The 13,702-nt window shown below is 39.0% G+C and overlaps 1 protein-coding gene across 1 annotated transcript in view; it reads left to right on the forward strand.

The window, feature by feature from the left end:
* The window catches only part of STK33 (serine/threonine kinase 33), a 227,320-nt gene that overhangs the window by 153,230 nt on the left and 60,388 nt on the right, over positions 1-13,702 (forward strand). The window contains exon 10 of the mRNA XM_075548449.1: positions 7,130-7,205. Within this exon, the coding sequence (XP_075404564.1) occupies positions 7,130-7,205 (76 nt within the window). The remainder of the gene's footprint in view (positions 1-7,129; positions 7,206-13,702) is intronic.

Raw genomic sequence — 13,702 nt, forward strand, 5'->3', positions numbered from 1 at the left:
GCAAAGTGATTAGAAGAGATTCATATTTATGCTCATTCCAAAGAAAGCTGACCCAACAGAATGTGGAAATTATTGAACAATATCATTAGTACTATATGCAAGTAAAATCTTGCTGAAGATTATTCAAAAAGAGCTGCAGCAGCTCATTGACCGAGAGCCTCCAGAAATTCAAGCCTGATTCAGAAGAGGATGTGGAATGAGGATATCATGGCTGATCTCAGATGAATCTCAGCCGAAAGCAGAGAATATCAGAAAGATGTTTACATGTGTTTTATTTACTATGCAAAGGTAACTGACTCTATGGATCAAAACAGACTAAGGATAGCATTGGGAAGACTGACATTCCAAACACATCTTTGAGCTCACGAGGAGCTTGTAAGTGGACCAAGAGGCAGTTGTTTGTACAGAACAAGGAGATCCTTCATCATTTAAAATTAGAAAAGGGATGCATTAGGGCTGCATCCTTTCACCATGTTTATTCAAGCCGTATGCTGAGCAAATAATCTGGAAACTAGATGATATGAAAAATGTGGCATCAACTCTGGAGGAAGACCCCTTAACAATCTGCAATATACAGCTGCTACAACCTTGTTTCTTGAATCCCTCCAACGTTGTCTGTTTTCCATAATCCATCTGTAGATTTCTTGATCGTTCTCTCAAACTGTCCAAGGTACCTAGTTATCATTCTTACCAGGTAGTTCCAATGTCATTTGTTCCTCAGGAAGGTTTTCCGTCTCTTTCTCTAGATCACTACATGTGTGTATAAATGTTATTGTCAATTAGGTGAACTTTACAGAGCAGAGCAGTTTTACACTCAGTTCTTCATACATACTCTGATTCCACTCATTCATCGCAGGCCTGGATCTCACTTCGCCCTGGTGTTTCCTATTACAATTCCTCTTTCTTTCACAACCCTCTGAACTTTGTCATTGGTTAAATGCTACCCTTTTGTTCTTAATTGGTTGGTTTTCTAACGCAGAGATAAGTTCACTTCCAGATCTGAAGGTTAAAGGCCTTAGACTTGGGGCTCCACCATTCTCTAGCCAGCGGTAATATTGGTCTCTTCTCTGATTTTGTGTTCTGTTCCACATCCTCCCTGTCCTCTCCCATCTAGGTCTTCTGGTCTCACGGGTGCGGAGACTGGACGCATTGCTTCCATCTCTCTCTCTCTCCCCCCTCATTACTCTATTTTCCTCTGGACAGGGACTGGCCAATGTTTGCACTTTAGATAGCCACCCACAAACTTTGAAATGCAGGTGCTGCTCACCAAATTAGGTTGTAGAATGTCCTCTTTGTGAACTATGCTCTACCAATTGACCTTGGCACCCTGGCCCTGAGGCTATAGTCCTGTCCCCCAGGTCCAGCAAGGTGTTTGGCTGTTTCCAAGAAGTTTACATATTTTTGGCCCCTATATGTGCCACCATCATCATGGATAGATTTATAGAAAAAGTAAATATACATATAAAATATCGTGTCAAACTTTTATATATTTATAGGTATGCTCTATCATTCTCCTACCTGTTCAGTCTGTATGTCTTCCCAAGCATCTACATATAGATCCCAATTGTTGCCAGATTTCATAGCAATGTTTGCCTCTGTTACCTTTAATTCTTGCAAATATCCGTGTTTTCCCTTGCCTCCATCATGTTCTTCCTAACTCCACTTTTATTGTGTATTGCCTTTGCTTTCTGATCATTTGTTTGCCCTCTAGCCCATGACTTTCCTTCCTTCCCTCGTTTTCCCACCCCTAGTAATCATCAAAAAATTATTTCTTTCAGTATAAAAACCTATTATTGACTTTTTATAACATTGGTCTCATACACTGTTTGCCCTTTTGTGATTGACTAATTGCACTCAGTATTATATCATCTAAGATTATTCATGCTGTAGAATGTTTTGCAGCCTCATTGTTATTCTTTAATGATGCGCATAGTATTCCATTGTGTCTACACTAGAGTGTGTCTGTTCATTCTGTCACTGATGGACATCTAGGTGGTTTCTATCTTTCTGCTGCTGCGAATGGTGAATAGCTTCGATGACCGTGGGTGTGCATATGTCTTTTCATGGCTTAGTTCTTATTTCTCGAGTTTGTCTACCAAATAGAGGGATTACTGGGTCACTTGATATTACCAGCTGGGTCAGGTGGTATCGCCAACTCTTTGAGGAAATGCCATGCCACTTTCCACCATAGTCCCATCATTTAGAGTCCCACTCTCAGTGTATGAGGATTCCACTCTCTTTGTATCATTGCCAGAATTTGTCATCTGTTTTTTTTTTTAATTTTTGACTTTGGTATTAATGCTGGGGCGAAGTGTGACATGTCATTGTTTTGATTTGCATCTCACAATTGCACATGGTCATAAGCAGTCTGTTGTTTTTATTTTTTGCCACTTGAATGTTTTCTTTGTTCATGTCCTCTGTCCATTTTAAATTGGGTTACTCATCTTTTTATTTTTGAGTTGTTAAAGTATTTGAGGTATCTAAAATTTTTCAAGATTACTCTCCTTTCTGACATTTCATTGCCAAAATATTTGTCATAGTCTGTGAGTTCTCTTACTCTTTTGGTTAAATCTTTTGATGCGCAGAGTGTCTAACTTTTAGAAGGGCAGCAACAGTACCGGGAGATAGATGTGAGATGGTACAGAAGCTGACCCACGGAGCAAGAGAGCTGAGTGCCTTTGGGCAAGAGGCTTCCTGGTAGATTGCGGTGTCTCTGGCATATATTGATAGAACTCAAGAGCTTTGTAACACTTTCCCGAGCACACAGAGGCTGGCCCTGGTCCAAGAGGCCTAAAGGGTCGAGAAGCCAAAGAACAGGAACAAAAGCTGTAGAGACAAGGGACACAAAAGCAGAGCTGCCTTAGTTTCATCAGGTAGAGCCATAATCGGTGGCATCTCAAAGTGTGCGTGCATACCTTCTGGAGTTTCTAAGGGTTGGGTCCCCATTTATTAGGTGTCAGAGAGTTATATCTTCACCAACTCAGTTCTAGAGTGTGAGGCTGCCGTTCACATAGAATGGAACCATCTGGAGATGAGGGAGTGGGGCTGACACGTGGATGGACGAGGAGAAGGGGCTGCCTAAAGCTCAGGGAGCATAGTCGCTATTCCAGTGGATCTGGAAGACAGAGCTGCGTCCCAGAGCCAGGCAGCCTCTATCTTGAACCAGGACCCAGAGTTTCAAGGGCAAAACAATTACCTAGTCTCAGAAAAGAAAATGATTTTCAATCTTTGAGAGCTAATGTGTTCATTGGTCTTCTGGATTTTTGACTTGCTCTGTGTTCATTATTCCTCCTTTCCCTAGAATGTTTCCCATCTGTAATAGAAGTATCTGTTTATATCTATCCCACCCTTGGATTTTGGAAGTAGAGAATTTATAGTCTAGATTGCACAGGTGCTCACATGAAGAGGAATTTTGCCCTCGAAGGAATTTGAACTTGGAGTTGATTTAAGACTTTTGGGACAATATGATGGAGCAAATGTGCTTTATATGTGGCAGGGACATGAATTTTGGGGTGACTAAAAGATGAAATATCATGAATTGAAAATATCTCTCCCTTGAATAACCATCAACCTGTCTGGACCACAATTCTCAGTGATTTGCCAATTATAGAATGATGTGATCATTTTCCTTGATATCCTCCCCCTGTGTTGCTTGTATCATCTCTTATATTAAAAGAGACAGAAGGAGAGTAAAGTGATCAAATAGAGAGGGACCTTAGTGCCAGCAAGCAAGAAGACCCTGGAGTGGAGCGTGGAGCACAGTCTTTGAACCTGCGTCTGTGCTGACAGCCCCTAGACCCAGAGAAGACTCATACTAAAACACACGAAGATCTCTCAGAGATGCTGGGTCCGCAGACACCGAAAGACATTGATACAAGGGCCTTCCCACAGAGCTGACAGAGATACAAAGCTTCCTCTGGAGCGGGTGCCCAGAATTTGGACTTCTAACCTCCTAAACTGGGAGAGAATAAATTTATGACTGTTAAACCCATTCACTTTTGGGATTTATGTTTTAGCAGCATACTTTTAGATTTTTTTGCAGATGACTGGATTGTTTTGAGTATGTTCTCTTGTGAATGTGTGCTAGCTAGCTTATCTTAGCCATTTTTTGTTTTTTTTTAATCTAGTCTTCACTGTAATAGGTGAATGTGGCTGATAGGTTTTCAACTTTGAGGAATTGAACACATGATCAAGTTTTAGAATTTTTCCCTGCCAATTGCTGTCAAGTAGACATGTTAGCTGTGATCCACATGGCCATCAATTTGAAACCACCAGCAGCTCGCCAGGAGAAGGCTGGGCTTTCTACTCCCACAGGGGTCGCTAGGAGTCCACACTGACTGGATGCCGGTGAGGCTTTTTCCCTCTACAGGAAAGAGTAGAATTATTCTTCAAGGTTTTCAAGACTTCCCTTAACTTTCTCTCTTGGACAAGTTGGTGGGTTTCAAAGTTAAAACCGTTGACCTTGACATTAGCAGTGCAGTGATTCACCCCCTGTACCACCAGGGCTTCTAAATGTTCTTGTGGATATTCACAATGTTTGTCCACTCTTTGTTTATTGACCATAAACATTTCCATGTGTATGTGTTTATTAAATTGAATGTGATACCTTTATGATTTATATTTTCCATATTGCTAGTTATTTTTGTTTGCTTCTTCTCATGTCTCAGAAGCCCACAGGGCAGTTCTAGTCTGTCCTTGAGGGCGCTGCGCTAAGAGTCGGGATCGACTTGATGACAGTGAGCTTGGGTCTTCTTTTGATTTCTAAGAGAAAGTTATTAAAATCATTGACCAAAATAATGGTTTTGGCCCTTTGTATTTTCTGTAATTGTTAAAGAATATACTTTATTAAAATCTAATTTATATACAATGACACACACAGACATTTAGTTTGAGGTCTTTTTTGTTTGTTTGGTGAGTTTTGATGAATGCATACAGCTGTATAGTTATTACCCAGTGAAGACACAGAAGCTTTCTGTCTCTACAGAAAGTTCTTTTGTGAACCATTTAGTCAACATTTTTCCACTGCCCTTCATCTCAGCAACCATTGTGCCCTCCTGCCCCCTGACCCCCTCCAGTTCTGAAAGAACCCCCCCACCACTAGTCCTAACATCCTTCCGTAACCCTGGTACCTCCCTGTTTCTATCATCATAGTTTAGTTTTGCTTATCTAGAACTTTATGTAAATAGAATCATACACACATATACTTTTTTGCGTGTCTTGTCCTCTATTCCACATGATTTTGAGACTTATCCATGTTGTTCTATCAGTTGTTTGTTCACTTGATTGCTGAGGAGAATACCTAGCTTGTTGTTGCTTTCTCTACTTAATGCGTTGAAGTTTCATAATTGTTTTATTTAGGAAACAGCTACTTTAGATTCTGTTCATATCCCCTGTTGGCAAAAGACATCTGGTCTGTAGTTACACAGGGAAAACATATCCAAACACCCTGAGTTTTTGCCTCCGAATTAGTTGTCGACACTGATAACAAGTGAGAGAGCAAGAGAGAAGACAGATGGTTTGCGGAGCTTTGCTGACTTCCTAAATGGCTCTTGGGCACCGATCTGAGTGTTATTCTGTCCTTTGCTTCCCTAGGAGGGTGACGATGACAGTGCAAGTAGATTTACCCCAGATAATTAAGACAACTCTGAAAGAGGGAGGACCAGTGATTCTAGGCCCCTGCTCTGTGGTGCTCCTAACCGAGGCGCTTCATTGACTCCGGTCACAGCATTTGCCGAATCATAGATGGAGCCCTGGAGCAACTTGAACATGAATGAGTTAATATTTCAGGATTTTAAGTAGACCTCAAAAATACAAGTAGTTGCTTAAAGGAAAAATCTTAATTAGTGACTTGGAGACGACTCAGTTTATTCATGATTTATAGCACAGTTTATTAATGATCTATCATATAGCCTTTTATTCTTTCTCAGTCTACATTTGGACTCCTTTGTGTTGCTTTTTAGTTAGTTGCTGTTCCTAACAATTAGCTAGAAGGAAGGAGAGTAAATGAAATGACATCGGGCTCATTTTGCTTTCAGTAGTTATTGTAAAAGTTATGTGTTTGTATGTGTATGTAGAATGAGATTGTTATCGAAAATAGAAACAGATTTTACGTGGGAGGTATTTGCAGCTGAGAAACTTTTGGCAAATCATTTAAGGTAACTGAATCTTAGTTTCCTCATTGGAAAAGTGAAAATGCCTGCACTCTCACTAGTTCATACAAAAATTATCTGTAAATGTTGAAGTCCCTATGATATAGATACACATTATGTACACACATTTTATTTTTGTTGTAAATAAAAATAAAGATATTTTATTGTTCTTTCCCCCTTATCTTTATATGCAAAGTAACAACAGATGAAGTCCTGAAATATCATAATATGATTAGAAACAATGCCAGTCACTAAACAAACACCAATTAAAAAATGAGATGCCTTGAGAAATTGGTTCACTTTTTCTGCAGTGTCGTCTCTGCTCTCTTGAGGCTGTTTTTAAAGGGAGCGCACCATGCACAGCTTTGTATTGTTGGGGCACAGAGCAGGGGAGTCTGGCGTCCCCACTCTGGTCCTGTCCTGTGGTTAATTGGCTTTTCAATCCAGTCATGCCTTAGGAACGCTCTCTCTTTGTCTTGGTTTTCTCATTTAGAACATTTGAAAACTAATTCTTATTCTGTCACAGCAGTACCATGATGTTGTTATTGTTATTCTCTTACGAAAGTGATTTATAACTATCTTCCTTAGTTTTTCTGTGAATCCATATTTCCATACATTGGGCTTGCTTTAAATGATATCCACTTAAGGCATATGTTCAGTTCGCTTTTTGGAAAAGAACTTTGTTTTCTACCATAAGTACACAATTCTTGCAAATAATTTTTTAAACAATTTGAAAGGAGTAAAGAGCAGTGCATTTAGTTATCTAATTTATGCCATTGTTCCATTAGAAGCTAAATGATAGGAGGAGGAGACAGTGACACCAATTGTTAAGGCTTGTACATTATTCATTTAACACCTGCTGTTGGTTTTTTTCCTGTTGGGGAATAAATTACAACACTTCTGCACATTTTTCATGCTTTGTGTTTAACCAGTAAACGTCATTTATTGTATTATTAATATTTTTTTTGCTTATTTGGCAGCCCCTGAAGTTATCAATGCCCACGACTATAGCCAGCAGTGTGACATTTGGAGCATAGGTGTCATAATGTACATGTTGTAAGTAATCTGCTAAATGCACAGTTTAAAACGAATGTCTAGCCTTTAACAGTAGAATTACAATAAGCATTAAAACTAGCCAATACATTTTTTAAAAAGCAATTTCAAAACCAATTAGGAATGTATTCTAAAAGTGCTTGTTAGTTTTCAGGTACATCTTTAGATATTTTTTAATACTACCAATTTATGACTTGTAGATTTTACTCTTCTTTTGATCTGTAAATGCAACAGATCTGTCATGCACTGTATGAGATGAGCGAAGGGAGAAACTTCCCCAAGAACGTTCCTGACCCCTTGCTCTACAAGCCAAACCTTCTTTGTATTTTCTCAAGAGCTTCATCATAACCCATCAGGTAGAGTGAGGGAGTGGGGCTTAGCACCAGGCTACCCATGTGGACAAGGTATATACAGGCAATGGGCACTAACCAGGTGGAAGTGCAACCCAGGATCCAGGGAGAAGTTGGTGTTCCTAATTCACTAAGGCAGCAGTTCTCAACCTGTGGGTCGCCACCCCTTTGGGGATTGAATGACCCTTTCAGAGGGCTCATCCGATTCATAACAGTAGCAAAATGACAGTGATGAAGTAGCAACAAAAGTAATTTTATGGTTGGGGGGTCACCACCACATGAGGACCTGTATGAAAGGGCCTGACATTAGGTTGAGAACAGTGCTCTGCTGCTATGGAGAAAATCAGTCATACTTCCACTTCCTTCTCTTGCAGACTTAAGATGCAGTTAAACCGCATCCCTGTTCATTTTTCCCTTTGAAATGTCTTCCTGTTCTGTCATTTCTGTCACCCATATCTTTTCTCCATATGTCCCTTTTCTAGAATATTCCCGTGTCTTTTTAAATGTTCTCCCTGCTTCTGGTCACTCTCCCCCATCCATCTCTTTTAGTTAGTAAATGTTACAACAGAAATACCACAAGTTAATGGTTTTAACATACAGATTTTATTTTATAGAAGTTAGGAGTCTAGAAGTTCAGTTCAGTGCAACAGGTGTATGGGAAGGCTCACGTGCTCTCTCTCTCTCTCTCCTTCCCTGTTGGCTCTGGGGGCAGGTCCTTGTCTCCTTTTAGCATCTGTGGGCCCTGGCCCCTTGGGGAGTGATTTCCATGTGTCTTGTCATCAGTCTTCCCTAGGTGGTTTCCAGCACAGGACTCTAGGTACAAAGGACACAACATGCTCTGACACGTCTTTCTTGTTGGTACCGAGGGCCCTCCTTCTGTTCACTGCTCTCTCCTCTTATCTCTTGTCAGATTACAAAGGTGATGCAGGCCACACTCTCTACAACAGATCAGGGCTGGGACCTGAATGAAATTATAGCAGCCCACCTTAATCTCCTTATAACTAATTGGCTGATCACATCAGATCACATAATAGGGGATGATTACATCATTACGTAATTGCCAAACCACTGAGAATGATGTTAGCCAAGTTGACACATGCTTAAAAAACCTATTGTACATGATGTAAAGATTTACATTTTAGATAATGGACTTTGAATTCCGCAGTTTGAACTACTTGCCAAACCTCATGGTAGTTTACCTTTCACCCACTCCGTGGTTTTTCTTCTCCTTCTTGTGGACCACCATCTTCCATGTCACCCACGTTAACCCCAACAACAGTCTAGCCCATTGCTTTACAGTCCCTCCCTTGCCCTCCGACCCTTGCACTCGGCACACTCCAACAGCTGTTCCTTTTGGTATGAAAATCTTGTATCTTTTCTTCCCCTTATAACAGTGGTCTCATAGAATATCTGCCCTTTTGTGATGGGCTAACTTCCCTCAGCACAATATTATCCAGGTCCATCCTTGCAATGAAGTGGTTGGTGGTTTCATCATTGCTTTTTAGCATTACATATTGTTCCATCATGTATATGTACCAACATTTCTTTATCCATTCTTATACTGGTAAGAATTTAGATCATTTCTATTTCTTGTTATTGTGACAAGTGCTGTGATGAACATGAATGGGCATACGTCTGTCCATGTTATAACTCTTAATTCTTTAGGATATATACCCAACAGAGGGACTGCTGGATCATATGGAATTTCTGTCCCCAGTTGTTTGAGGTGGTGTCATGTCACTGCTATGTATAAATTTTGTTGCACATAAGTACATTCCCACCAGCAGTGTATGAGGGGTCCAGACTCTTCCCAGCCAGTCCAGGATCTATTTTTTGGTGTTTTTTTTTAATTTGGCTGTCATTGTCAGTGTAAGTGGCATAGTGAATGTATTTCTTCTTTGTTAGCTTTATCGACATCCTTTTTGGTAAGTTGTTGGCTCATGTCCTTTGCTCACTTTTTAAGTGGGTGGTTTGACTTTTCTAATTAAGGTATTACAGTTTTTTATAGTTTTTAGATAATAGTCACTTGTCTTATCAAAAATAGTTTCCACTTTGTGGGTTTGCTTTTTATTCTTTTGATGGAGTTTTTTTATGCAAACATGCATCTTATTCTTCATAGATCCGTCATCTCTTTTGTCATCAACTGTGTGTGCTTTCTTCCTTATATTTGATAATGTATCCATGCTCTGGAATAGAGCCCTTATGTTTATTTTCTTATAGATGAATTTTATAGTTTGGAAGACAGCTACTTGGTCAACTGACTGGAAAATATTCATATTTCTATCTATTCCAAAGAAAGTTGACCCAACACAATGCTCAGATTGTAGAACAATATCATCACATACAAGTAAAATTTTGCTGAAGATCGTCCAGCAGTGGGTTGCAGCAGGACATTGACAGGGAACTCCCAAAGGTTCAGGCCAGATTAAGAAGAGGAGGTGGAACATGAGATATCATTGCTGGTGTCATATAGATCTTGACTGAAAGCAAAGAATACCAGAAAGATGTTTACTTGTAATTTATTGATTATGCTATGGCATTCAACTGTGCGAGAATTCCAGAACATGGATTAAGAGACATTTATGCAAATAGAACAATGGTATACTGCATGATTTAAAATCAGGAAGGGTGTGTGTATTAAGGTTGTATCATTTCACCATACTTATTCAATCTATATAATGAGCACATAATCAGAGAAGCTAAATTACATGAAGAATGTGACATAAGGTTTGGAGGAAGGCTTATTAATGACTTACAGTATGCTTGCTGAAAGTGAGGACTTGAAGTACTTGCCGCGGAAGTTCAAGGATTTATGTATTATGAATCAATGTCAAGAAGACCAAATCTTTACAACTGGATCAATAGGTAACATCATGATAAATGGGAAAAGGTTGACACTGTCAAGGATTCCTTGCTTGGATTCACAATTGGTGCTCATGAAACCAAGTCAAGAGATTAAAGAACTAGAGTATTGAAAAGCAAGGATGTTGCTTTGTGAACTAAAGTGTACCTGGACCAAGCGATGTTAATTTCCATTGGTTCATATGCATGTCAAAGTTGGACATTGAATGAGGAATTACGGTGCTGGTGAAGAATATCAAGGTACAATGGCCTGCCAGAAGAACAAACAAATCTGCGTTGGAAGAAGTACAACCAGAATGATCCTTAATGGCAAGGATGCCGAGATTTTGTCTCATGTACTTTGAACTTGTTGCCAGGAAAGGCCAGTCCTTGGAGAAGGACATCATGTTTGATTAAGAAGCTGGGCAGTGAGAAAGTGGAAGACCTTTGACAAGATGGATCAACTCAGTGGTGGCACTGATGTGTTTATACATAAGAACACTTGCGATTGGTTCAGTGTTTCATTCTGTTGTACACAATAATGTCATTATGAGTCAGAACCAACTCTGGCATCTAACAACAATGCAGTTATGGGATGTACATTAAACTCTTTGATCAATTTTGAATTTGTTTTTGTAAAGAAAATGAGGTATGGGTCCTGTTTTATGCTTTTACAGTTGGAAATCTAGTTATGCCAGCACCATTTGAGAAAGAGACTATGTCTATCCCATGTAATGGGTTCTTTTTTGAAGATCTGTTTTCTGTAGGTGAATGAATTTATTTATGGATTCTATATTTGGTTCCATTAGTGTATGTATCTATCATTATTATATCAGCACCAGGCCTTTTTAAATACTGTGACTGTGTAACAGATTTTGAGGTCAGGAATTGAGAGACCGCCTACTACTCTGCTCTTAAGAAATTCCTTACTTAGCCTTACTTATGAAGTCACATGGGTCTCTCCATGTGATGTTAATAACTGGTTTTTCCATTTAGTTAAGGAACAAAGTTGCAATCTGGATTAGAATTGAATTGCACTTATTGATTACTTTGGGTTATTATTGACATTTTTGCAATATTAAGCCTTCCTATACATGGACATTTATGTAGGTCTATTTTGATTTCTTGAAGTAATATTCTGTTGTTTTCTTTGTATAAGTCTTTTGTATCTTTGGTTAGATTTATTTCTAAGTAATTTATTTTTTGTATGGCTCTTGTAAATGGTATTGTTTTCTTGATTTCTCCCCCTCCCCCCAGAGCTCTATTCATTAGTATACAGAAATACTAGATTTTTGTATGGTAATATTTGTATTCTTATGTTCTACCATGCTGCTGAATTTCTTGATTACTTTTCACAATTTTTTTTTGTTGAGTCTTAGGGATTCTCTGCATATAAAATCATATCTGCAAATAGTGGGAGTTTCACTTCTTTGTTAAACTGGATTCTCTTGATTTCTCTTTGTTGTCTAATAGCTCTACGACTTGTAACAATATGTTGAATAAGAATGGGGATAAGGGACATCTTTATCTGTTTCCCAATCACAAGGGGAATGCTCTGTTTTTCCTCACTGAGGGAGATTTGACACATGATTTCTTCAGACACAAATCCATGATGCTATCCTTCACACCATTGTCAGGGTTGTCTTTTTTAAAGCATCCACAGGGCCATATTACAGGGCCATATTACTTTCCTAATTGAAAACCTCTTATAATTCCCCCTTGCTACAGGAAAAAAGTCAATCCACTTGGCATGGCATGTTAAGCCTTTTGTGACGTGGATCAGCATGCCTTTTCCATGATCAGGCTGGGCATATGTTCTCATGCGCCTGCCCTGTGCTGGGGTCATCCTGAAACACCTTCAGAATTCACACACCCCAGATTTTACATGCCCGTGTGTCTTTACTCATGCAGCTTCTTCTACTTAGAATATTCTTCTTCCCTGAAAATTTGTTTCCTGAATGGGCCCAGCTCATAAACTAACACACTGCTATCGAGTCAATTCTGACTCATAATAATCTTTCATAGAATTTCTGAGACTATTCATCATTACAGTCATGCCTTTCTCCTGCAGAGTGACTAGTGTATTTCAACCAGCAACCTTGTTTTTAGTAACTCAATGCCTAGACCATAGTGCCACGAGGACTCCTTAATTCATCTATTAACCCTTCTATTTCTTTAACTCCTACCTCACCCCAGCAGAATTACGACTTTTATTATGTATATTCTTCACAATACACCATAGATAATTTAAGGCAGCATACAAGAATCCATGCAAAATAGTAACATTGAAAGAAAAATAAAATAAGATGAAATAGGAATATTTAGCCAGGAATATTTGCACATATATAAATTTGAGAGAATTAATTTTCCACTCTTCTGTGTTCTCACAGCACCTGTGTTAACTAGATTATAGTATTGTAATATAATTGTGTTATGTGTATTACATCTATTTTCCTTGCTCTAAAGTCCGTGAAGGGCAGAGATCTTACATTACTCGTTTTTGTATCTCTGGTATCTGGTAGGCAAGTAGCCAGTGCTCAATATATGTTCGTTAAATTAAATTAAAGTGAATTGTTCTGAAAAGTTAGAGACCATTGTTCTGCCTTTTGGTGAGTAGGAACATTTTTATGTGGATGCAACATTAGTTTTATGGTCATATTGAAGATTTCACTATGCACTACTTCTTTCAGATCATTTCTAAATATTGACATTGCAGTAGTTACATTTTCACAGTTCTGTTGAAATGGAATACAGAGGCAGTAGAAATTGGGTGATGTGATTGCAGCCGTAACTCAGCTGGTCCACACACATCGCTGCCCAGATTGCATACAGTGTAAATGTACACAGACTCACAAAGGTTGTGATCATTGTTTTGTACTGATTAGAATTATAGCACAAAAGTTCTGTGCCTTTGTCTTTCCATGTAACTATTTAAAATTAATATGTTAAAATCTCAAGGCATTCTCACAACACGTGTGAAGCATAATATGTGTAGTCTAGTGTGACACATTGCTGATGTTTGCTGCCTTCTGATTAGTTTGAATCTGGTGTGAAGGAAAATGATAGCATATTACATGTCTTAAAAATCATTCCTTTTTTAAGGATATAATTTTAATTTTCCTGCCTCAGGGCATCATAATGACACCTTCATATCTTTACAGTGGACCCTTACTTAGCTAGTCAGCATGTTTTCATTAATCCGTTGGAACCCAGTGGTCATAGAGACAATTTTCCTCACCGAGAGTGCAAACATAGTGCCTTTTCCAGGTGGGTCGGGGTGCTATTTTCTTGGTTTACCACTTAGCCCTG

Source organism: Tenrec ecaudatus, chromosome 4 (assembly GCF_050624435.1).
Source record: "Tenrec ecaudatus isolate mTenEca1 chromosome 4, mTenEca1.hap1, whole genome shotgun sequence".
In the NCBI taxonomy this organism is placed as follows: domain Eukaryota; kingdom Metazoa; phylum Chordata; class Mammalia; order Afrosoricida; family Tenrecidae; genus Tenrec; species Tenrec ecaudatus.